The following is a 25,123-nucleotide window of genomic DNA, read 5'->3' as shown; positions in this document are numbered from 1 at the left end:
GAAGTATACAGGAAGATATGCATAGATTTTATGTAAATACTACACCATTTTATATAAGGGAATTGAGCTTCCATGGATTTTGGTATTTACTGAGGTCCTGGAAGCAATCCCCTCCCCAGATACATGGACAGCTGTATTAGCAAAAGAAAAAAGAAAGCGTTCTTTCGGGCCAAGCTATCTTCTTTGGGGGTAAGGGAACTGCAGGGGTCTTTATCATACAGATCACCTCACTAGTGTTGATGAAGTAATTTCAGATTGATTATTTTAAAGATCACATTTCTGGGAAGAGTTGAAACTTCGATTTAGTCTTAGTTTGCTGTACTGGAGGCAAATGGCTCTCCATTGGGCTTATTTCTTTTTAACAATATTAATTATGGAAAAGTAAAGTAAAACAATAAGACATCACTTTTACCCAACAGATTGACCAAGATATACAAATTTGGCAACATGAAATAATGGCACGGATGGGGGGAAATAGTCTCATACACAGCTATTATGTGTATACATTTCTCAGCATTTGTCTCCTAGTGACATTTGCATGTATGCATGCAGAGTATGTTTATTATAGCATTGTCCATAATAACAATTGTAAACAACATATATTATCACTAAGCGAATGGCTATTCAGACTGTGGAATGTTACGCAGAAAAGTAGAAGGAATAAGGGAGAACTGTACGTACTGTGGACAGATCTCCAAGGCTCTTTGCTAGGAGAAAAGAGCAAACTGAGGACTCCAACAGGAACACACACATACACGTATGCACACACAAAATACTATATATTTTCTATTAATACATATATGTATTGTATGTAAAAGTACAGAAAAATGTCTGGAAGATAAATACAGGTTCATAAGAAGAAACTTTTGGTGAGAGAGATGAGGAAGCCAGGATTAGTAAAAAGTCATTAGCTTTATCTGTAATGTTTTAAACGTTTAGAAGAACAAATGTATGTATTACTTATGAACTTAATACTTAAAAATATTAAATGAGATACAAAGAGAAAACATCTAGCACACAGCAGGCTCTCATGAACTGTAAATTCGTCTCCCTCCACCAAAAGTGATTAATACCCTGGGTTCAAACACAATAACCAGATCCCACCAATGTGTCCCATGAAAATAAAATGTGTAAGGCATAGTTCAGGAAGAGAAGGCCCTGACATGGCACATGGAGAGTGGTGACTCAGGGAGTGGAACAGAAGGAAAATTGCAGGTACAGGCAGAAACGTCACTGCCCACACAAAAATGAACAAATGAGATCAGGGAAGATAGTCTCAAAGTAAAGAAACACAAAGAAATGCCCAAGGAAAATACAGGAGAACCGTGATGCCATAACTATTCTCTTACTAAGCTTCTACTAAGCTCCAATCAGTTCACATGCAATGTACCATTTAGCCTGCAGAGTAACGGTATTACCACGCCCATTTCAGAAGATGGACACTGAGGTTCAGGTGTGAATTTGTCGGAACCCCTACAACTGACGGCGACTACAAGAGCCGGTATTCAAACCCACAACTGCTCTTTTCTACCATGCTTCGCCAACAATGCAAAGGAAAAAAAAAATCAAGAAAAACAAGTCAAGATATAGGCATCAAAATTAAAACAAAGACCCAAAACAGAACGGAGCACCCCTGCAGAAGGTACGTGTGTTAATCGAGGGCCCCCCCACCCATGCAGGGGGGGGGCGAGCGGGCGGAAGCTGAGCGCCCCCCCCCCCCCGACCCGCTTCTCCTGGGAATACGGCAACTCCACGAGCTAGGGGCACAGAGAAACAAGCAAACCTCCCAAGAGCCTAGAAAGGCCCCAGCGCGGCGAAGAGGCGGGGCGAAGGGCAGCTTCCGGTTCCGGGCGCAAAGGCCCCACGTGTTCCGACCCGCCAGGCCCCGCGCGGCTCGGATCTGGCGGCGCTGCTAGGGCCGGGAGTGGGTTGGGGAGAAGCCGGGGCAGGGGAGGAGCCGCCGGAGCTGTCGGAGCCGTGAGTGCTGGGGGCTGGGCCGGGCCGGGCCGGGCCGAAGCAGGCTGAGCGGGGCTGAGAGGGGAGGAGGGGGAGGGGTCGGAGACCCCGCCCCCCTAGAGCCTGGGGAAATCGTACTGTCCTGTGGAAGGGGTTGGCGGCAGTATGTTGAGGGGACTGAGGCGTAGTGGTCCCCGTGTTTCCTGGCGGCCGAAGCAAGAACCTTCGGGTACGTGGAACGCGCTCCAGGCTTCTTTCTTTGCAGCCACCGCCCTCCGCCCCCTCTTGAGGCCTGCAGAAACGCAGTTAGTTCGTACCGCCCTCCCATTGCTTCCGTGCCAACTGGCCCCCCCGGCACCGTGGGAGGAGTGGTCGAGGCCCCTTCATTTCCCGCAGTTTTTTACCCCGCCTCTCAGCTGGCTCGAGAATTCCCCCCGAAGGCTCCCTGCCCAGGCGAGCCCCATCACTTGCCACCACTAACTACGCCGCAACACACGCAGATACCCTCACCCGTGATTTTATCGCCCGTGATTTTATCGCCCGTGATCGTGCTAGGCCTTGGAGACCACCTGGCCTGTGGCTTTTCAGCTGCACCGTGACGGACCTGAGCTTCCTCTCAAGCCAATGACTGCAGTCTCCACTTGCAACTTCCCTCCCCCACCCCTAACAGCCAGTTTTGGCACTTTTCTCAACACCACCGCTACCCTCAGCGGGAGTATATGGGGCCTGCTTCTTACCTGGTTTCGCGAAAAGTTTGTTAGTTTGTATGTTAGTTTTTCAGAAAGGTGCCAGCCCGATTTTTATTTTTCTGGGCCTTGATGTTCTTGTCTTCTAGGCGCCTTGATAACCCTGTCTGCCTTGGTCCTGGGGAGCAGGGCCACATCCAGGCTCTACTTAGAGGCTAGGCTTAGAACTGTTGCTTTTTCTCTCTGTCCACATTCTGCAGGTGACACCCAGGGCAGCCTCACTCAGAAGCCACAAGGAAAGCTAGTGGAGTCCCTCATCCCTCCAACTTCTCTTCCAAGCTGCCCCATGGCCCTTGATCCAGAAAGCCACTTCAGAAAGGTTGTGGGACAGCCATGGGAGGCTTGTTGCTGGGAAATGTATGACAGCGGAACAGTTAGGGTTTGTAGCCATTTGTCTTGGGTAGCTTTCTGCTATTACTATCTAGCCTAAGAGGGTGGGCAGGCTTGGAGGGAGGAAAGAAATTTTTTTCTCCTAGGACTAAGCACCTGGGATTCATAATCTTGTCCCCTCTCTCCTCCAGCTGTACCCGTTTTGCACTCTTTCTGTATACCATATTGCAGTAGACAGTCATTTCAAGGGCACAGCAAGGTTTACTACGAAGTGAGGGACTCTTGGGCATTATAAACTATGCAGATGAGGTAAGTTACAGGTGTACAACATTTTTTTTCCAGCTAATTGGGCACGGACGTAAAACACATATAGCAGTCCTAGACTCCTTTCCTCCTTTGAATTTGGCCAGCACTAGAAAAGTTGGATCCCTTCTGCTCGAACCTCAGATTTATCTCCTTTGCCTTAGGTACTGGTCCTCAGACTTACCAAGCATCTTAAACCCCTGAAGGGCTTGTGAAATACAGATTACTGGGGCCACCCCCAGAGTTACTGATTATAGGTCAGGGCTGGGGCTTGATCATTTGCATTTGTAACACGTTCTCTGGTGCTGGTGCGCTGGTCTGGGCTTCCCCACGTTGAGAACCACTGCCTTTGGCCAGACTTCTTCACACAAACATTGCAGTGGTTTGGACATCAAAAGACCTGTGTGTGAGTACTTCTGTGCTTGAAACTAGCACGATGATCTTGTGTGGGTAATTTAACCACTTAGGTCTGAGTTCTTTGATTTGTAAAACTAAGAAAGTGTACTTCAAAGAAACTCGAAGTGCTACATTTTCTTAAGCTGAATTGAAGCTGAAATACTGGTGAGTTTTTTCCCTTGATTTTCTTAATTCTCTTGATAGGAGCTTCTATTTTTATGATATCACTTATACCCATATTCTAGGCTTTTGCTGTGAGTTCCTAGTATGCCAAAGTCCCGGCTATTTTTTAACTACATGTTAAATTCTTTAAGGTCAGGGCCTGTGCTTTTTTCATCTTTCTTTGCCCAGCACCTTGACTTGTGTGGGACACACAATTGATGCTCAGTAGATACTTCTTGGATGAATGAACTCCATCCCCTGCCTTCTTCTCTTGGAGAAGTTTTCCTCCACTAATCCTGTGTAACATAGTAAAGTAGTGTATGGCTGTGCCACCTGATTCCCTCAGGGGACTGGAGTAAATGCTAATGCCAAATTCCTGTAACTGTCCCCAGAAGCCCTGGCACCCACTGATTCTGAATTTCAGTGTCTGTATTCAAGTTGGGGGAAGAGAAATCAACAGCTTAAATAAATGCAACACACATTTATCGAGCATCTTTTTAACCAGGTGTTTGACGAAGTGTTAGGAACAGGGAATATAAAAATATATAAGGAGGTCCTTGCTTTCAGGGACAGGGCTCACAGTGGGAGACAAAAGACACTAAACAGTGGCCCAGAGCAAGAATGGCATCTACTTTGGACCGTGACTTACTCTGCAGTGGAAACCTGATACCCCTCAGATTCCTGTGGTCCAGCAGGCATGGATCCCATCCTTCATCTCATCATACGCAAGGGAGCCTTGGGCAAAGCCAGAAGGAAGTCATCTAGATACAGAGCAGGGAGTATCTTGACAGAGAATATTAATTAAAAACTAAAAACATAGTGAATGACTTTTGAACTAACTTCTGAATTATCCACATTTATACCTCAGGTCAAGCTATATTTATAAAATATCCTTTTTTTTTTTCTTTCATTAAGTAATGTTTCCTCTGTGTGATCGGCATTGACCGTGTTCACTGTAATGAATTAAGTGTATTTGGCTAGTTTAACTCTGGCTTCCAGATAAAAGCTGCTGCCCTCATCAAGGTGGGTGTCAGGTTTGGTGAGCACCCTTTTCCTACTTCAGATTAGTTTGTGACATTCTGTTTTAAACTGAGGCATGTAGATTGGCCTGCTTTATTCAGGCCATTAACCACCCCTGGGTAAAAACCTGTAAGTTTAAAAAGCCTAGTTTCATGTTGGAGGTTACCCAATATGATCATGGTGGCAGGATATTTAATTCTGGCCTCAGAACCTGTATTTGGCCTCTAGCCCTTCTCAACTCTTGAGTAAATTCCTCTCACCATCTTCAGGCTAATACATTATGGCCCAGGTACTCAATAAAGAGGCCACATATCCTTGTACCCCTCAAAGCCCCTCTATTACCATCAAAAAGCTGGATAGTTTCTCAAAAAATGATCCAGCTCTCTGCCTTTAGGTAGAAAATCATCCCCATTTTCAAGATGATTTGATGTGACTTGTCCCAGATGACACACCTCTAGGAGGTGGAACACAGCTCATCCACCTCTGAAGGGAGAACTATCAACAGCGATCCAGCACTGCCTCCTGGGCCTGTGTACGTACCTGTAGGAAACGTTTTAATTGAAAATAAAGTGAATTGGTATGATTTTTATAGCTTTATTTAAATTTTTCATGTTTATATTTACTCTCAATTACATTTTTATACCTTGATCCTAACTGCAAAGTCTATAAAATTTAGTGACAGAAGATATTTATGTCTTAGCCTCCTCTGACTCCCTGTACCACCCACTACTTATTTGGCCTCTCCTTTTATTTCTTCCTGTCTTCCTCTTTTTTACACCTTATAATAACCTTTGAGCTACTTCTCCCGTTGCTACTCAAATCTAGTGAAGAATCACTGAATAGAATCTTAACTAAATCTATGTTGACTCTAACAAAGGAAGAAAAAATTTAAATAGCAAGAATATCTTAAATAGTTTTTAAACATGGTTTGAAGCACACTGATCATGATGTGTTAGAAGGCAAAAAGTCAGTGAAGGTATTCCCTTTCATTTCCTCTGCCTTTTGGGTTAGGTTTTCAGAGGACCTCTTGGGTATATGGGCAGACCTCGGAGATATTGCGGGTTCAGCTCCAGACTGCTGCGATAAAGGAAATATAACAATAAAAACAGGAATTTTTTGGTTTTCCAAAAAACTGTTTACACTGTACTGTAAAGTTCTCTTTACACTGTACTGGAGTCGATTGATTAAGCAATAGCATTGTGTCTTAAAAATAAGATGTATATAATTTAAAAATATTTGTTGCTAAAAAATGCAAACCCTCATCTGAGTCTTTAGTGAATCATAATCTTTTAGCTGGTGGAGGGTCTAGCCTTGATGTTGATGGCTGCTGACTGAAGGGTGGTGGTTGCTAAAGGTTGGGGTGACTGTGGAAATTTCTTAAAATAAGACAGCAATGAAGTTTGCAGTATTAGTTGACTCTTCCTTTCATGAAGAGTTTCTCCGTGGCACGCAGCGCTGTTTAATAGCGTTGTACCCACAGTAGAACTTCTTTCAAAACTGAGTCAGTTCTGTCCAACCCTGCTGCTGATTTATCAACTAAGTTTATGTAATAGTCTAAATCCTCAGTTGTCATTTCAGCAATCTTCACCAGTAGATTCCGTCTCAAGAAACCACTTTCTTTGTTCATCCATAAGAAGCAGCTCCTTATCCGTGAAGTTTTTATCATGAGATTGTAGCAACCCAGTCCCATCTTCAGGCTCTACTTCTTATTCTAGTTCTCTTGCTGTTTCTACCACATCTGCAGTTTCTTCCTTCACTGAAGTCTTGAACCCCTCAAAGTCATCCATGAGGGTTGGAATCAGCTTCTTCCATACTCCTGTTAATGTTGATGTTTTGACCTATTCCCATGAATCACTAATATTCTTCATGGCATCTAGAATGGTGAATCCTTTCCAGAAGGTTTTCAATTTACCTTGCCCAGATCCATCAGAGGAATCACTGTCTATGGCAGCTCTAGCCTTACCAAATGTAGTTCTTAAATAATAAGACTTGAAAGTTGAAATTACTCTTTGATCCATGGGCTACAGAATGGCTGTTGTGTGAACAGGCATGAAAACGTTAATCTCATTGTACATCTCCATCAAAGCTCTTGGGTGACAAGGTACATTGTTCAATGAGCAGTAATATTTTGAAAGAAATTTTTTTTTTCTGAGCAGCAGGTCTCATCAGTGGGCTTAAAGTATTCAGCAAACCATGTTGTAACAGATGTGCTGTCATCCAGATTTTGTTGTTCCATTTATAGAGCATAGGCAGAGTAGATTTAGCATAATTCTTGAGGGCCCTAGGATTTTCAGAATAGTAAATAGCATTGGCTTCAATGTAACGTCACCAGCTGCATTAGCTTCTAACAAGAGAATCAGCCTGTCCTTTGAAGCCAATCACTGACTTCTCTCTAGCTATGGAAGTTCTAGATGGCATCTTCTTCTAGTAGAAGACTGTTTTGTCTGCATTGAACATCTGTTGTTTATTTTAGCCACCTTCATTAATTAGCTAGCTCTGGATAACTTGCTGCAGCTTCCGCACCAGCGCTTGCTGCTTCATCTTGCACTTTGTTACAGAGATGGCATCTTTCTTTAAACCTCATGAACCAAACTCTGTTAGCTTCAAACTTTTCTTCTACAGCTGCTTCACCTCTCTCAGCCTTCATAGAATTAAAGAGAGTTAGGGCTTTGCTGTGGATTAGGCTTTGGCTCAAAGGATTGTTGTGGCTGGTTTGAGCTTCTATCTAAACCACTAAAACTTTCCCCACTTTCTTATCATTTGTGTATTCACTGGAGTAGCACTTTTAATTTCCTTCAAGAAACCTACCTTTGCATTCCAACTTGTCCAACTGGGGCAAGAGGCCTAGCTTTCAGCCTGTCTCATCTTTCGACATGCCCTCCTCACCAAGCTTAATCATTTCTAGTTTTTTATTTACAGCAAGATACATGCGATTCTTCCTTTCATTTATGGCCCTTGTAGGGTTTTTAATTGTCTTAATTTCAGCATTGTTATGTCTCAGGGAATAGGGAGGCCCAAGAAGAGGCAGAGAGACGGAGGAACATCTGGTCAGTGGAGCAGTCAGAAAGCACACATTTATTAAGTTTGCCATCTTATATGGGCACAGTTTGTGGCACCCCAAAACAATTAGAATAGTAACATCAAAGATCACTAATCACAGATCACCATAACAAACATAGTAATAATTAAGCTTGAAATATTGTGAGAATTATCAAAATGTGATTACATCAAGTGAGCAAATGCTGTTGAAAAAATGGCACTGATAGACTTGCTTGTTGCAGGGTTGCCACAAACCTTTAAGCTGTAAAAGAAAACAAAACAGAAAGCACATTATCTATGAAGCGTGATAAAGGTGAATCGCAGTGAAATGGGGTATGCCTGTACTAACTGGGTTTGCCTCAGGTTGCCTCTTCCCAGTTAGAGGAAGGGGACAGGACTGTGATATTGGTAAACAGAAGTATCACTACTGTGGTCTTAGGCAGGAAAACCTATCTTTAAGTTTTCATCCCATCTGGTTCCAAGGATCTTGTTTAATCTTAGCTTATAAGTGCTTTCAAAGCAAGAATTCTCTCCTGGTTTAACACTTTACTTTTTTTTAGGGGGTCTGCACCACGCAGCTTGCAGGATCCCAGTTCCCCGACCAGGGATTGAACCAAGGCCACAGTAGTGAAAGCGCCGAATCCTAACCACTGGACCACCAGGGAACTCCCTTAACACTTTACTTTTGATGTAACAGTAAACAGACCAAGATTTTCCCTGTGCATTAAAAAAAATTTTGTTTTGAATTATGATGAAATAAAGGACTGTTTGATTATCATGTAAATCTTCTTCCCAAAAGGATTTAAAGCAATTTGAAGGAAAGAACAGAATATATAGAGCATCTACCATATACCAAACTCTGTGCTGAGCGATTCTATGTGTTACTTCATTGATCCTTAAGACCACCATATGGGGTAGGAAGTATTTGCCACATGTTGGAGATTGGACTGAGGCTTAGGGAGTGTCACCTGGCTAATAGGTGAGGGGAGGGATCGAGACTAAGGCTCCAGAGCCCCTAACCATTATGTGGAAAGTATGGGTAAACGTTTGTATAAGGATAAGTAACAGTAAAATGAAAGAATCTTTCCAGTAGGAGGATCATAGTGGATAGTCTTTAGTTTTAAAGAACACTACAGGAGTAGAAAAGGGCAGTTAACAATTTTTATTAGCTGATTATTTTTTCTAGAGCAATGAGAGGAGCAGTTGCAAGCGTCTGGTTAGTCCCAGCGATCATTGATTCAAATCTCCAGGCTCTGGGCCCGCGTTAGAGTCAAAGAGGAGAAGGGAGACTGGAAAGAATTTAAATGTCTGCTGAATATCATCATTTGAACCTCTCTGATCACTGTTTTCTTCTGAAGATTAATTATTTGCCAGTAAGTAGATCCCATCTCTCCTTTAGGAAGATGCTATAAGACTACAGACCTTGTCATTTAGGGTCCAGAAGGATCACTCCAAGTAGGAATAACATTTTAAGATAGAGACCCAGGTATCTTTTCACTGCGTGCAGTTTTCTTTTCTGGTCTTTAGGGTTGAGTTAGGGCCTTAACTGGCATGGGACCCACTCAGATACGGACAGAGACAGCTGGACCACAGACTGGAGAAAGGTCTTGCCTTTCCCACATCTCCTCCGCAGTCCTGCCCCAGACGTCCTAGAAACACTGAAGAGGCTAGGTGGTGGGGCCAGCCCAGGCCGAGGCTTGTGAAGCGTCTCTGCAGACATTATTTTAGAGCCTTCTGGAAACAGGTCTTTCACTCTTCCTCTGGCCTGGCCTCACAGTCTCTCTATAGTATCCTGTTGTTGGGTTTTTGTCTGTCACTGTGGAGCCCTTCCAAGGACAGACACTGAGGGAAGGCGTTAGAAGGCAACGAATTGCAAGGCAGACTTGCAGGGTAACCCATCCCATAAATGGCGGAATAAAATGCAAAGCCCATTTTCTGTCTCTAGTACTGACACCTGACATTTGCACAGCATGCTCTAGTTCACAAGCTCTCATAGGTCTCAGCTAACCCTGAGAGGAGAGTTGTTGTCTGAAGAGGGCTTCACCCTTTACAAGGGCTCTTGTGTACCTCGTCTCAGGAAACCCTTAGAGCGGTTCCAGGTTTGTGGGGATGTGGGCTGGAACGTACACCTTTGGATACCTAATCTGGTGCTCTTTTCACAGCACTGCCCGCCTTCTCTTCCTTCCCATCTCTTGCCCCAACAAGGACGACTCTGCCGCCCCTCATTCCGCTGTTGCTGACCTTTTGTCGCCATCTCATCTTCCGAGGCTGCCAAAGTAAATACAAAACAAGCGAAGGAAATCTCAATCCGTGATTTCTGAAGAGCACTTTAAAGCAGCAGGTTCTATGTGATGCTGTTACATTCTTTTTTTCTTTGGGGAGCAAAGCCCTGTAAGAGCAGGAACCCTCTGTCAGCGCATACTTTAGAGAATCTGTAGTAGGGCATCTCGTGGACTGTGCTATGTGAAAACAGTGAGAGTTCCTAGCCTGCTTCGCTGGGCAAGTTCTCCCATTTTTAAGTTAATAGAAATCCCTTCATTAAGCCAGAGACCCTGAGTATCAATTCCATCTTCTTTTCCTGCCTTGCAGATGTTGGGGGGATTGTCTGGATAAATAATCAGTGTTGTATTTGTGTTAAATTACTTGATGTCCGGTTTTGTGCATATTAAGGTTGATTCACATCTTCAAAGGAAAATGATTTTTTTTTTTTCAAATGCACAGCTTTGTGTGACTTGTATGTGGATCCTCCCAAGGCAGCCTGAAGAGTCCTTGTGATGAGTTGTATTTTCCTCACTTCAGGAACCACTAAGAGTATTCTGTTTTACTCGCAATCCAAATAAGAAGTGTTTTTTTCCCTTATTTATTCATTTGTCTGGCACACAGTTAGCTGGACAAATGAGTGAATAAGAATTAATAAGATATTGGATCTGTCCTTCCAGAGAAAGACTTTAAAAGACTTACCATGGTCTCTGCCTGAGAACCTGTTGTGTGACAGGCCTTGAGCTGGGTGCTGTGAGGCCCTGCCCTCGGAGCTTTATGGTCTGGTGAATTAAACAGGAGGATGAACAATTCTTACCACACAAAAAGTAGATATATGTGTGTGCTGCGATACAGGGTCCAAGTCCCTGTGGAAACAATCTGGGAGGACCAGGGAAGGCATCTGGGGAAAGCAGATCTGAAGGATGAGTAGAGTTAACCAAGTAAAAGGGGTAGAAAGGGTATTTCAGGCAGTCGACAGCATCAGGAACACCTAGTGAGGGCGTAGAAAAGAGATACAGCAGTGTATTTGAGCAGCAACTTTCAATGCAGTAGCAGTCGTTGGAGAAGAGAGGTGGGCAGGGGCCAGGTCTTGCAGGGCCTTGGGAATCAAATTGTAAGGGGTTTAGATTTTACCCTGTGGACGGTGTGAAGCCATTGGCCGATTTTGTATGTTAGAAGGGTCACCACTCAGACCTTACCGCAGCACTGCAGGTGGTATTGATGTGGATATGGCTCTTGCCCATTTTTAAATGCTTGCACTCACCTGCCTCCCTGCCCCCAAACTAAAGGTAAATGTCTACGTTCCAGAAATAAAAGCTGGAGGAGTGAGCACAGTCTAACTCCACCACAGCCCGAGGAGGTTTCAAACCAAAATAAAGACTTCTAAAGTTTGGGGTTCTCATACCTATACTCCAACAAGGAGATATGAAAATGGGGCACTGGTGGGGATGGGGGAGGGATATAGAGTTGAGTATCTGCCAGCCTGGAGCCTTGAAGAGCTACTCCTTCCGTGAAAATCTGTCTACTGATCAAGCAAAAGGGCAAGGAATTGTAGGCCTCCATAGCCTTGGGTGGGACAGAAATCACTCACAGGCTTAGGTAGGCCTAAGTGAGACACTCGGCATAATTCAGGAAGACTGAGAAGTTGAGATATTGAAACCACTAGTACTTGGATGGAAGCAAAGGAAATTTCATTCAAAGGGCTCACTTTTATAACCTAGGGCTCTCCCAAAGAAAATGGGCATAAAACGTAAAAAAATTACAAACCACCTGCAAAAACAAACCACCGTGAGATAGAGCAGATGTAGTAAGTAGGTAAATTAGCCCAGGAAGATCTGTAAATTACAGAACTGTAGACCATGAGATTATGTAGTGAATGTTTGCGGGTAATGGAAAAATGAAACAAGCTTGAATGAAAAATGATTTGAGATACAGATTTAAATAATGAATAATTTGGTGGTTGATGGGCAACAGCACGTTAGACAGCATGTTACAGCTGTTAAGAGTGGATCGTTGACCTTGAAGGTGGACCTGAGGCAGTTGTAGTGAAGCATAAAAAGATTGGAAAATGAAGAACCCTCAGGTTGTATGTGGAGAGTGGTCTGGAGGCAGTGGCACCTGGAAGTCCACTGGTAAAATCTGAACCAAGTGGTTCGTTCCACATGTAAGTGCCAGTGCAGTCGTAGGGGCCGAGGATATCGTCACTTTTTAAGAGGTCCTATCAATGCCTTTTAGTGGGTCATAACGGCTTCACTCAGGGAATGGCAGTGGAGATGAGATGCATGAATTTGAAAGATTTAGAAGGTAGGATTAACAAGATTTGGTGAATAAAAAAGAGTAGAAACTTATGGAGGAAAAGATTGATTCTTAATGTTAATGGAGGAAGAAAACTTCAAAGTGGAGGCTTATTCATTTAGATGCATTTATTGTGTGCTTTGTTATAGGTATTGGAAATTGATTGAAGGACAGTCGCCTACTTCAAGGGGTTTCAGGGGAAAGATGAATGATGACTGTGTGATGTGGCAGATTTTGAGATACAGATGTGTCCAGATAGCTAGGGAAGCAAAGTGATTTCTAACCAGGTCTAAGGGCAGGGAGAATGGGATCAAAGAAGGCATCTCAGGAGACATGAAGCCTTACCTATCTATGTCTTGAAAGATAAATAAGTTTAACCTAATGAAGGGTAAAGAGTTGGAAGGAACGGCATGTTCAGAAGCCAAAGAGCGTAGACCTTTTGTGTGCTTTACATGCACACAATGTGCATGTGTGTGTGTGTTTGAAAGGATTGGAGAGGAAGGCAAAGGAATAACAAGATGAAGGGGCTTCCCTGGTGGTCCAGTGGTTAAGACTCCATGCTCCCAATGCAGGGGGCCCGGGTTTGATCCCTGGTCAGGGAACTAGATCCCACATGCTGCAACTGAAAGATCCTGTGTGCTGCAACTAAGACCTGGTGAGGCCAGGTAAATAAAATAAATATTAAAAAAAAAAAAAAAGAAACCCAAGATGAAGGTCAACCTAATACATAATACTTAGAAGTTTGTATTTCACTTCCAAGACAGGAGTGATTGAGGATCTTAAATAAGGAAGGGACAGGACCAGGTTTGCCAAGAGCAGTCACTCTTGTGATATGATGAATGGTGACGAAGGTAACAAACCTGGAGACGGATAGCTCACATTTAGAGGCAATTGCAGTAATCCAGAGGAGAACTGATTAAGACCGAAACTGTAAATCCTGGGAATGAAGAAGAGGGGACCTGTTTAGAAGAAGTAGGAACACACGTGAAGCATTGGTGGTGGGAGTTTTCCATACAAAAGGAACAGACTTTTACAGACTTGGAGGCCTGGAAAGGCACCCTATTGTAGGGAGGTCAGCAATGCATTCATTATAGCAGGTGATACAGAGAAGAGGGGAGGATATGAGGCTTGAAAAATAAATTGAGGGCTGGTTGTGAAGGGCTTCATGTACCATGCCAAGGATTTTGGAACTGATCTTACTAACAGTATGAAATTATTTTTAAATGTTGAGTGATGCAGTTGGAACTATTATTCAGAAAGATAATGGTTAACATTGGGGCACCATCACTTTTAGGCACTTCACAGGTATTCCTCATAGTAACCCTATTAGATGGATTCCATCCTTACCTCCATTCTGTAAAGGGGAAACAGGCATAAGGAGAATAAGAACTTGACCATGACCCCATATCTAGTAAACAATAGAGCCAGGATTCAAAGCCTGGCAATCTGACTCCAGGACTCTCTCTTAACCTTACATGCACTAAGTGTTTCTCAGCTAGGATGCACATCAGAACCACACGTAGCATTTCTAAACATACAGTTCCCTAGGTTGACTTGACTCAGAATATCCAGAAGAATGATGTGTGATGCTGTGTTTTACAAAAGCTCCACAGCTGAGTCTGTTGCGTTTTGCTCATAGCTGAGTACTGCGGGGATCCCAGTTAGGAAGTTATGGCAGTAGTCCAGGCAAGAGATGGGGGCCCAAACCAAATCAGGAGGAAACAGATTTAGAGGCTTAAGAGGTACAATTGGTTTAGTGAGCTGTAAGCAATGGGTAAGATTCAAAGTTGAATCCAAAGATGATAACGTTGAGTGTTTACTTAACAAGTGATGACCTCAGCCAAGAGGATTACACGAAGAGGGGTGGATTTGGGAGTAGGAATCGTGAATTTAGTTTTGAGCACTCAGTTTTGAGGGTCTGTAGGTCTTCCAGTTAAAGATGTCTTAGGAGGAGGATCGCTTTTGGGGGTGCTTATGTGCCAGCCACTGTGTATAAGTGGCTTTCTTCGCTGTTATCGCATACAATCCTCTCAAATCTCGGAGAGTCCCCAGTTTACAGAATAAATTAATACGGAGTGTGATTCAGTTCGCAATGAACCTCCACAAAGCCTTCTCTAATTCAGCCCTGTCAATGTGTCTCTTCTCAGAATATATATCCTAATATATATGTCAGCGTGTGTGTGTGTGTGCGTGTGTGTGTGTAAAACAGATCGTGGTCAGTACCGCATTTTTAGCAGGCAGTTATGACTGTCCTTTCTCCTAGCCATTTTCCTTTTAGGTTCCCATATTTCATGATGCAGAAATGCAGTGTTTTTCTGTTTTTCTATGGGGTGTGAACCTTGTCTAGGAAAAGGAGTGGGAGAGCATACCTTCAGGCATAGCTTATCCTATTCCAACTAGATCTATTTACAACATATGTTATGGAGATGAGGGGAAAGGGGATTTAAGTTTGGGAGTGTTATGTGTACAGGATTATGACTGAGCTCAGAACTGTTATTCCTGTGTATACTTTCATGCTCATAGTGTTGTCTGTCTTTACTTCTCTACCCAGGTCCCTTGGGAGAAACTCCTCGAGGTGCCCAGGCTGAGACGGGGGGAACGACTGTGTGAGCTCTCGATGGTGTGAGACCACCCCAGAGCCAGACAATGGCTACAGCCTTGGAACCGGAGGACCAGGATCTTTGGGAAGAAGAGGGGATTCTCATGGTGAAATTGGAAGATGATTTCACCTGTAGGCCAGAGTCTGTCTTACAGAGGGATGACCCTGTGCTTGAGACGTCGCACCAGAACTTCCGGCGCTTTCGCTACCAGGAAGCAGCAAGCCCTCGGGAAGCTCTCATCCGACTCCGAGAACTGTGTCATCAGTGGCTGAGGCCAGAGAGGAGGACAAAGGAGCAGATCCTAGAGCTGCTTGTGCTGGAACAATTCCTTACTGTCCTGCCCGGAGAACTGCAGAGCTGGGTGCGGGGCCAGCGGCCAGAGAGTGGCGAGGAGGCCGTGACGCTGGTGGAGGGTTTGCAGAAACAACCCAGGAGACCAAGGCGGTGGGTGAGGAGGGGGAGTCCTGATCTGTGTGATGTGGAGGGGGTCTATTTGCTGGGAGCATGGATTTAGGGGTAGGGCTTACGTAAATTACCCCATAAATTGAATTGGCTCTGCCCTTGGGTTGTACCTAGATCCATAAGCTCCATGGGACAGAGGAGTGTGTGTGTGTTTGTGTGTGTATGAGTGTGACTTCCTGGTTCTTGAAACACCTGCCTAGGGACCATCTTTGTGGCCTCAGCACACAAGGTGATACGGCTTTGGTTTTCCCTTCGGATGTTGAACCTCCATTTCCTGGGGAGGAGAATTCCGTGACTTCCTCAGAGGTTCTCAGCCCCTCAGTGACAGATCCCCCTTTCAGGACGACAGACAGGGAAGCACACAGCAAGGCGAGCCGCAGGTGGGGTAGGAGAAGATGGGAAGGATGGGACCTCATAGCCCTGGTGACAGGCAGGGTTGAGGGAAATGAGAAAGCAGGGCAGTATCTGAATGTCCCCCCATGTCCTGGCGAGGATAACCTCGGCTCCTCCTCGCACGCCCCAGTGGGACTGGACTTTCCCCTCCTCGTCTGGGTCCCTCTGGGAGTTTTCCTGTTGGCAGCTTCTCCTAACATAAGCCCTGATGACAACCAAGACTTTCCTCCTGACTCCATGGTGACTGGAAGTTGGAATTATTCCCAGGTGACTGTCCATGTTCACGGCCAGGAAGTCCTGTCCGAGGAGACAGTGCATCCAGGAGCAGAGCCCGAGTCACCTAGTGAGCTTCAGGATCCTGCACAGACCTTGACCCCCGAGGAGTCCCATGAGGAGACCACACAGAGCCCAGATCTGGGGGCACCAGAAGAGCAGAGCCTGTGCCAGGAGTTGGAGTTCCAGCCCCTGCAGGAGAGCGGTGGGAGCCTCAGCAGGAAGGGGGGATCGTGGCAGAGTGAGGGGAGGGGGATATTGCTCCCATACCGAGGAGGCTGGCTAGATCATAAGGGGAGGAAACCACAGAGTACAGGGTGTTGAGAGGAGGCAGTACTAGCTAGAGTACCCGTAAGCAGGGCTACCTTGGATAGCACTTTTGTTGGTTATTCTCCTGGCATTCCCGTAGTGTTACAGGTGGTGGCGTTGGGATGACTCAAGCCGCCCTTAGGCCTGTGTCTTGACTCCCACCTTCCCACCAGAGACCATGGGGGATGCTCAGCTCTTTGCCAGTTTTAGGGCTGCCCTGCACACTGCTGATCTCTGCCTTCTTTTCTTCTTAGAGGTTCCAGTGCCCCAGGACCCAGCCATTCCTGAAGAGAGGAACCCTGGAAACCCAGAGATGGTTGCCCTTCTTACTGCTCTATCACAGGTGCACCCTAGTTTCTGTCTATACCATGGAGAATTTGAGGAACCGTTGGGCATATACACTGAACAGGTCAGACGGGACACAAGTTTCCACTCTCCTTTACCAGTTTAAGTTCTCAGTTCTGCATGTGTCTGGAAGGGGAGGAACTGCAGCTAATGAGATCAGTTATAACATCTCAGTCGGATCTACAGGCTCCAGAGCCTTTTGATTTGCCACCAAGCAGAGGGACTAACAAAGTGGGATTATTTGGTAACACCCCAGTACAACTTTGAAGTTGTCAAGTGAGGGTTTGTTTTTGGTTTTAAGGAATAAACTTGATCGTCATTTGTAAGGATAACTGACTGTCCTGCAAAAACGATTTCTGATTTTGGGTGCTATCCTCTTCCAGGGACTGCATTCAGTCAGGCCATGGCATTCATGAAGACTTCACCATGGTCAAGAGCCCCACAACTAAGCTATGTGGCTGGAGAAGAAAAGGAATAGAATTCATCCTTGTTTTTATTTGATTTATTTATTTATTTATTTTGGCCGCGCTGCGTGGCATGCGGGACCTTAGTTCCCTGACCAGGGATCGAACCTGTACCCCCTACATTGGGAGTGTGGAGTCTTAACCACTGGACCGCTAGGGAAGTCCCCATCCTTATTTATTTATTTTTTTAAATAAATTTATTTCTTTTTGGCTGCATTGGGTCTTCGTTGCTGCATGTGGGCTTTCTCTAGTTGCGGCGAGCGGGGGCTACTCTTCCGTTGCTGTGCGGGGCCTTCTCATTGCGGTGGCTTCTCTTGTTGTGGAGCACGGGCTCTAGGCACGCGGGCTTCAGTAGTTGTGGCTCGTGGGCTTCAGTAGTTGTGGCTCGCGGGCTCTAGAGTGCAGGCTTAGTAATTGTGGCGCACGGGCTTAGTTGCTCTGTGGCAGGTGGGATCTTCCTGGACCGGGGCTCAAACCCATGTCCCCTGCATTGGCTGGCGGATTCTTAACCACTGCGCCACCAGGGAAGCCCCCCATCCTTATTTTTAGATTGTAGTCTAGCTGAAGAAGAAAGTCCTGTTTATGCTGTATAGACTATGTAAGTGATGTGTGATTAGGTAAGGTCAGTTAGGGAAAGCTTCCTGGAAAAGATGAATTTTTGCAGAAATGCAGGTAGCACTAAAGTGTAAAATAGGGAGTTGAATGGTGACTTCTAAGACCTTTCTTGTATTTTAAACAATATCCTCAGAAAGAAGAACATAGGCTAGTGCTGAGGGAAAGTAGTGGGATTGGAGGGAGCAGGAAGCGGGCCAGTTGCAAAAGCAGAAACTTGGGAAGCAGCGACAGGATGAAACTCAGATGTCCTGAAAGGGAACCGAGTGTCGCATTTGAGCTTCTTTGTCTCCTGGATGGATTCTGCCTGTACCAATGACCTTTATTCCAGGAACAAAATATGAGGCTCCATAAAGCATGCCATTTTAGTAGAATTTTTGTGTTGTTTCAGGGATTGGTAACTTTCAAGGATGTGGCTGTATGCTTCTCCCAGGACCAGTGGAGTGATCTGGATCCAACACAGAAAGAGTTCTATGGGGAATATGTCTTGGAAGAAGACTGCGGAATTGTGGTCTCCTTGTGTAAGGAATTTCAAGTGTTTCTAGAGTGTCCTGAGCACAGAGATCTTTTTCTTGTTGGAAATTGAGGGTGTCTTAGACCTTAGATTGTACGTACTACACTTCTCTTATGCCGACCCCACCAGTGACACTGAAGGACAGCCGAGGAAGATGGTGTCCTTCGAAGTTAGAGGGAGGAGAAAATTTCTAGAAAGTAGTTGGAAACCTCTAATAAGAAAACAGCTGTAATACTATAGTTTTAGTATGAGTTTAAGTTTAGTGTGAGTAGGTAAGCATATAAGTTATGAAACAAGCAATAAAGATTGGAGACGATCTACTTACTTGAATCTGGGAAAAGAGGGTAACATTGACGGCTGTGTGATTATTGAGTTGCTGGTGAAAGGCAAGAGATAGGCAGTACTCGTCAGAGGTGCTCAAGCTAAAGAGACTGAAGGTTTGATGGACTGACCTGCCTATGTGATTGTTCTGCAATCTGCCAAACAGAAAAGATCTGCTCTTGACATGGGGAACAGTTGAACCAATCGTGATGTCCTGTTTTCCCTCTCTTGAGCAGCGTTTCCAATCCCCAGACTAGACGAGATCTCCCACATGGGAGAAGAAGAGCCTTTGATCCCAGAGATCCCAGAGGCGCAGGAGCCTCAAGAGCCAGAAATCCTGAGCTTCACCTACACAGGTGAGGAGTGACAAAGGGAATCTGTCCCCCGAGCTGGCAGTCCCTCTGGGGAACCCCTCTCACTGGTTCTTCTAACATGTCAGCCGACAGCACTCTCTCCCTCTGAAGCCAAATTCTTCTATCCTTTTCACCTCTTCACGCCTATCATTGGCTTGAGGGATCTGTACTGCAAAATGGTGACAGACAAAAAAAGGGGAACTCTTGGAATTGCAGCTATACCATTTTTTAAGCATTCACGTAAACCCTTGATCCCCAACCTCCATATTTGTGAAAGGAGGATAAAAATGTTTGTCCAGACGAAGGCTGTTGACAGCGTGAGGGAGCGTATAAGAAAGTGCCTGGCACACGACAGGCATTCAGTTGACTGGTTATTTCCTTCTTCCCAACCTCTACACTTAAGAAACATGGGTTTCTCTCTTTACGGTCTTGCCCTCCCAAAACTGTTTAAAAGTCTCTCCATTGTGTGCGAGGCATCATTACCTCTACAATTTCCTCTTTTCTCCTCTCTCCCTTTCTACAGGAGATAGGAGTGAAGATGAGGCGTGTCCTGAGCAAGCAGATCTGAGTTTGGAGGATCTACACAGGTCTATCTTGGGAGATGCAGAAATTCACCAGACTCCAGATTGGGAAATAGTCTTTGAGGGTGATCCAGGCAGACTTAACGAAAGAAGATTTGGCACAAATATTTCTCAAGTTAATAGTTTAACGAATCTTCAGGAAACTCTGCCTGTCCACCCCCTGTTAGGGAGACATCATGACTGTACTGTATGTGGTAAAAGTTTCACTTGTAACTCCCACCTTGTTAGACACCTGAGAACTCACACAGGAGAGAAACCCTATAAATGTATGGAGTGTGGGAAAAGTTACACACGGAGCTCACATCTCGCCAGGCACCAGAAGGTCCACAAGATGAGCGCTCCTTATAAATATCCCCTAAACCGGAAGAATCTGCATGAGACCTCCCCTCTGGTCCAGGTTGAGAGAACTCCACCTGTTGAGAAACCCTATAGGTGTGACGATTGTGGAAAACACTTTCGCTGGACTTCAGACCTTGTCAGGCACCAGAGGACACATACGGGAGAGAAACCCTTCTTCTGTACTATTTGTGGCAAAAGCTTCAGCCAGAAATCCGTGCTCACAACACACCAAAGAATCCACCTTGGAGGCAAACCCTACTTGTGTGGAGAGTGTGGAGAGGACTTCAGTGACCACAGGCGGTACCTGGCCCACCGGAAGACGCACGCGGCCGAGGAGCTCTATCTGTGCAGCGAGTGTGGGCGCTGCTTCAACCACAGTGCCGCCTTCGCCAAGCACCTGAGGGGACACGCCTCAGTGAGGCCCTGCCGCTGCCCCGAGTGTGGGAAGAGCTTCGGTCGGAGAGACCACCTCGTGAGGCACCAGAGAACACACACTGGTGAGAAGCCGTTCACATGCCCGACCTGCGGGAAGAGCTTCAGCAGAGGCTACCACTTAATCAGGCACCAGAGGACCCACTCAGGAAAGACCTCCTAGCCTGGTCCCCACGTGCGGACACCTGCCTTCGACTCTTTCCCAGGGGTGGTCTGGGAGAAGCCATCTTGTCGGCCTGGGAAGACCTTTTCTAGGGAGTCTCCCTCACCTGCCCAGATGTGCGTTAGTAACCTCTTCCCACAACTAGATCACCCCACCCCCACCCCACCCGGGCAGAACCTCTCAACTATGTTCTACTTTCCAAAGTTCGCCTGAATTGAGGCCTCTCCGTGACTGGAGTGCTCCTGCCTCGACCTCACAGGTGTGAAGTAGGAGAATTAGAAGACTTAAGAGGTTGTGTTTACTATATTTGCCCCCAAATAAGCTGTTAACTATCCTAAAGACGCCTAACGCCCTCAAGTTTAAAGTGGCCCAGGACAGGTCCTTAGGTTTGGTAAGGGACCAGCCTTTAGGATTCTGTCCTTCCTGGGCTCAAATCTTAAAGCACACAGCCCTGAACTCAAGGCAGGAGACCCGCATCCTGATGGCTCTGCCGCACTTTCACAGGTTAACTGTACAACTCTCTCACTGATACACTGCTTCACCATGCACTTTCCTTTGATTCTCGGGAGAGATGCGAGTAGTGGTTGACGGGCAAAAACATCGAGGCGGCTTCGTGTGGACCTTGTCAGGCTGCTCCCTTCCCCATTGTCAAAATGACACCAGGTGCCAGACGCAGCTTGAAAGGGGGGCCTAGTCAGAAGCCTCTTTCCTTGTGGGTTTTTTCCTGTTAGAATGCCCCTGCCCAGCCCCCCTACTGTTCTGCCAGGCTCTCGGTTTTGTCCCTAGTGCTACATCTGTGAGATGTAGCATTTGGGTGCTGAGGGATTCAGTAACACCTAATTGAAACCACGTTGAAGTCATTTACATTTCCACATATATACACGCCCACCCACCCGACCCTCTTCCCATGAGTTTGTGAGGGGATTTGGAAGTGGTGTCAGCTTACAAAGGCACTGTCATGATTGTAGAATCCTGATTGATGGGGTCACTTCACTTACATGAAGAGAGCTGGAGAAGATCTGAGCTCCAATTGTGGAAACTAAGCAAAAGCTGTTGCTGCTGGCCAAGGCCATCCAGACTGTTCTCCTGACACCCCACCCCATCCGCCCTGCCTCATTCTCTGATGTCAGGGAAACCTGGGACCCTGAAGAATTTACCAGGAGTAAAGGCTTTCATGTATTTGCGTTGTTTGCTTTTTCTTACGTGATTTCATTCTCATGTAATTAAGGACTAAGGAGTAGACTCTCATGGCCCAAGGATCTCTGTTGCCTGGTAAAGGTTCCATGGAGGTGAGGCTGAATAATTATGAACCTCACCTGCTCTGATTGTGTGGGAGCGGCAAGGACTGGGGAGACCATCCTCCAAAAGTGGAGCACGGGGTATGGGATTAAAGCATGAAAAGGGAGACTGCCTTCTGTGCTGGTTTCTTCTGCTCTGTTTCTCGACCTGTTGTGTGCCAGCGTTCACCAGAGGAATGCGGGTGGGATGACAAAGCCGAAGCTTAACGGCTCAACAAGGGGATTCTCGTTCTGGTCAGTAATGATGTTCCAGCTGACCGGTTTGGTTTTAACTCCAGTCCTCCATTGTCCTTCTGGAAGTATGCACACATGAAATTTTAGAAAGTAACACGGGCAGCCAAGTTCCCTGGTTTCTAGGGCTTTCCATTTAACCCATTCACTCTCCAGAGCCTCAGGTTCCTGAGACTTCTAAAGATCATCCATACAGAAAAATCTGGGAGGACATGATAGTTTTCCATGAGGATAGAGAAGGCTTGGCATGGTTAGCAGAGCCATAGGTGGAATTGAGGTAAGAGCCGAGTCTGGAGTTTGCCGAAGAGACTCTCCTAACATACAGACATTTCTGAGCCACTGATCTAAGGTTTAAGCACAGTTTGTCCTGGGTGAAACGGCACAGCATCAAAAAATAATTTCCCCTGGGTTATAACATTTATGGAAGTTGATAAAATTCTGGAGGTAACAACAAATTACATTTAATTCACTGATTTGTCTGCATTATTGCAATAGGTGAAAATCTGTCAAGAGAATTATACATAAAGGAAAGTTTGAGAGACAGTGCAGTGTGTTGAAAAATAGTTCTTTTATTGCTGATCCTCCTGCAAAGTTTCATATGCTGACACTAAATCTCTGGTCTCTTGTAAATGACTGTATTTTCTGAGGTTCCTGAAGGAATATGCTGTCTCCTGAATCTAAACACGAGCAAAACCATGGTTTGTAGCAGCAGGGCCAGTACGAGAGCCTGGCACGAGCAAGAAGCAGTACAGCTGAACACAGGATGCTGGAGCCCTGGATGCCCTACCATTCCTGAGGGGTCGTTCAGAATTCTGTGAACAGATGAATCCTGGCGTTCCCTAACACCTTACTAAAAAAAAGTTTCAGAGGAAGAAAAAGGCAAGATTTTAAAAGATTATTTGGAGGAAGATATAGTCTAAATGAATTGACAACTTAAAAAATTACTAGATTGTTGGAAATGAAGTGATTTGCTAACAAAGTTAAGAAATTAAAATGATAATATTAAGACCATTTGGCCACTAGTTTAGGAATAACCAAGTAATATCCAGCCTCTTCTCCACTGCAGAGTCCCAAGAGAAGTAAATGGAAGGAAATAAAGGCAAAATATATTTTTATTATCTGGAACTGAGGGCTCAAACTCTAGAGCAGAATCTAGTGAATTCAGGATACAAATGTACACAACATAATTTAATAACTTGTGGGCAATAAAGATTCATGCTTCACAGTAATAGAATACATATTCTGAAATGGATGTAAAACAAAATAATTGCTAGTATATACTGTAATAAAGTTTTAAATACCAAGTGAGTATTATATAGATTAAGTTCTCTGACCACAATATTTTTTATTGGAAAATCCACAACAAAAAGTTTAAGTTATATGTTTGGAGACTTTAAAATGTCCATATAGGGACTTCCCTGGTGGCGCAGTGGTTAAGAATCTGCCTGCCAATGCAGGGGACACGGGCTCGAGCCCTGGTCCGGGAAGATCCCACATGCCGCGGAGCGGCTAAGCCCATGTGCCACAACTACTCAGCCCATGTGCCACAATTACTGAAGCCCACGTGCCTGGAGCCTGTGCTCCACAACAAGGGTGGCCACCGCAGTGGGAAGCCCACACATCACAACGGGGAGTAGCCCCCCGCTCGCCACAACTAGAGAAAGCCCGCGTGCAGCAACAAAGAACCAATGCAGCAATAAATAAATAAATTTATTTTTTTAAATGTCCATATAAATAACTTTTCATTTTAATTAATTTTTGGCTACATTGGGTCTTTGTTGCTGTGTGCGGGCTTCTCATTGTGGTGGCTTCTCTTGTTGTGGAGCACAGTTTCTAGGTGCGTGGGGTTCAGTAGTTATGGCTTGTGGGCTCTAGAGCACACGCTCAGTAGTTGTGGCACACAAGATTAGTTGCTCTGCACCATGTGGGATCTTCCCAGGCCAGGGCTCGAACCCATGTCCCCTGCATTGGCAGGCAGATTCTTAAACCATTGCACCACCAGGGAAGCCCAATGTAAAGAACTCTTGCATCAAAGGAGAGATCATGTGGAAATTTACTAATGCTCAGAACTAAAACAAAATGTAAATGCTGCACATCGATATTTATAGGATGCACTGAAAATGTTACTGAGCGGATAACAAAAAAGGAGAAGCTTAAAACAATGAGCTAAATTATCAGCTTAGGAATGCTTTAAATAACAAAATATAGGAAGGAGCTACTGCAGAAAATAATGACAAAAAATTACATTAACAAAGGAAAAAGCCTGGCTTTTTGAAAAGACTGCTAAAACCTTTGGCAATATTGATTAAGAGATAGAAATATAGAAATACAGTAAGTAATAAGCTACAGAAAGATAACTGTAGATAAATATAAATCAGTAGTAGTGGTATAAAACAAAGAATGCCTTTTGAAAATTGAACTACACGGATGGCCTCATCCACCAGAGGGCAGACAGCAAAAGCAAGAACTACAATTCTGCAGCCTGTGGAAGGAAACCCACATTCACAGAAAGACAAAATGAAAAGGCAGAGGACTTTGTACCAGATGAAGGAACAAGATAAACCCCCAGAAAAACAAGTAAATGAAGTGGAGATAGGAAACTTTCCAGAAAAAGAATTCAGAATAATGATAGTGAAGATGATCCAGGACCTTGGAAAAAGAATGGAGGTAAAGATTGAGAAGATGCAAGAAATGTTTAACAAAGACCTAGAAGAATTAAATAACAAACATTTAGAATAAAGAACAAACAGGTGAACAATATAATAACTGAAATGAAAAATACACTAGAAGGAATCAATAGCAGAATAACTGAGGCAGAAGAACGGATAAGTGACCTGGAAGATAGAATAGTGGAATTCACTGCTGTGGAACAGAATAAAGAAAAAAGAATGAAAAGAAATGAAGACAGCCTAAGAGACCTCTGGGAC

The 25,123-nt window shown here is 44.9% G+C and overlaps 1 protein-coding gene across 10 annotated transcripts; it reads left to right on the top strand.

The window, feature by feature from the left end:
• Positions 1–1,840: 1,840 nt before the first annotated feature.
• Positions 1,841–23,914, top strand: ZNF202 (zinc finger protein 202). Of its 10 annotated transcripts, XM_022560308.2 has the most exons (11): positions 1,841–1,977; positions 2,903–3,081; positions 3,224–5,445; positions 8,513–9,325; positions 10,115–10,228; positions 15,058–15,554; positions 16,229–16,439; positions 16,798–16,952; positions 18,356–18,485; positions 19,036–19,155; positions 19,676–23,912. In XM_022560308.2, the coding sequence occupies exons 6-11, from the start codon at positions 15,153–15,155 to the stop codon at positions 20,665–20,667; spliced, it is 2,010 nt and encodes a 669-aa protein (XP_022416016.1). In that variant the 5' UTR covers positions 1,841–1,977; positions 2,903–3,081; positions 3,224–5,445; positions 8,513–9,325; positions 10,115–10,228; positions 15,058–15,152; the 3' UTR covers positions 20,668–23,912. The 10 variants fall into 10 exon arrangements, with proteins under 10 accessions (XP_022416016.1, XP_089771864.1, XP_089771862.1 ...); XM_089915738.1 differs by having other exon boundaries at positions 2,903–3,021; positions 5,308–5,445; positions 8,513–10,228; XM_089915736.1 differs by having other exon boundaries at positions 2,903–3,021; positions 8,513–10,228.
• Positions 23,915–25,123: the final 1,209 nt, after the last annotated feature.

This window comes from Delphinapterus leucas, chromosome 7, assembly GCF_059928025.1.
Source record: "Delphinapterus leucas isolate spDelLeu-1000000601 "Yukka" chromosome 7, BTC_Dleu_Yukka2, whole genome shotgun sequence".
Taxonomy (NCBI): Eukaryota; Metazoa; Chordata; class Mammalia; order Artiodactyla; family Monodontidae; genus Delphinapterus; species Delphinapterus leucas.
The sequence above is the reverse complement of the archived record's forward strand: the minus strand, read 5'-3'. Positions and strand labels throughout refer to the sequence as shown.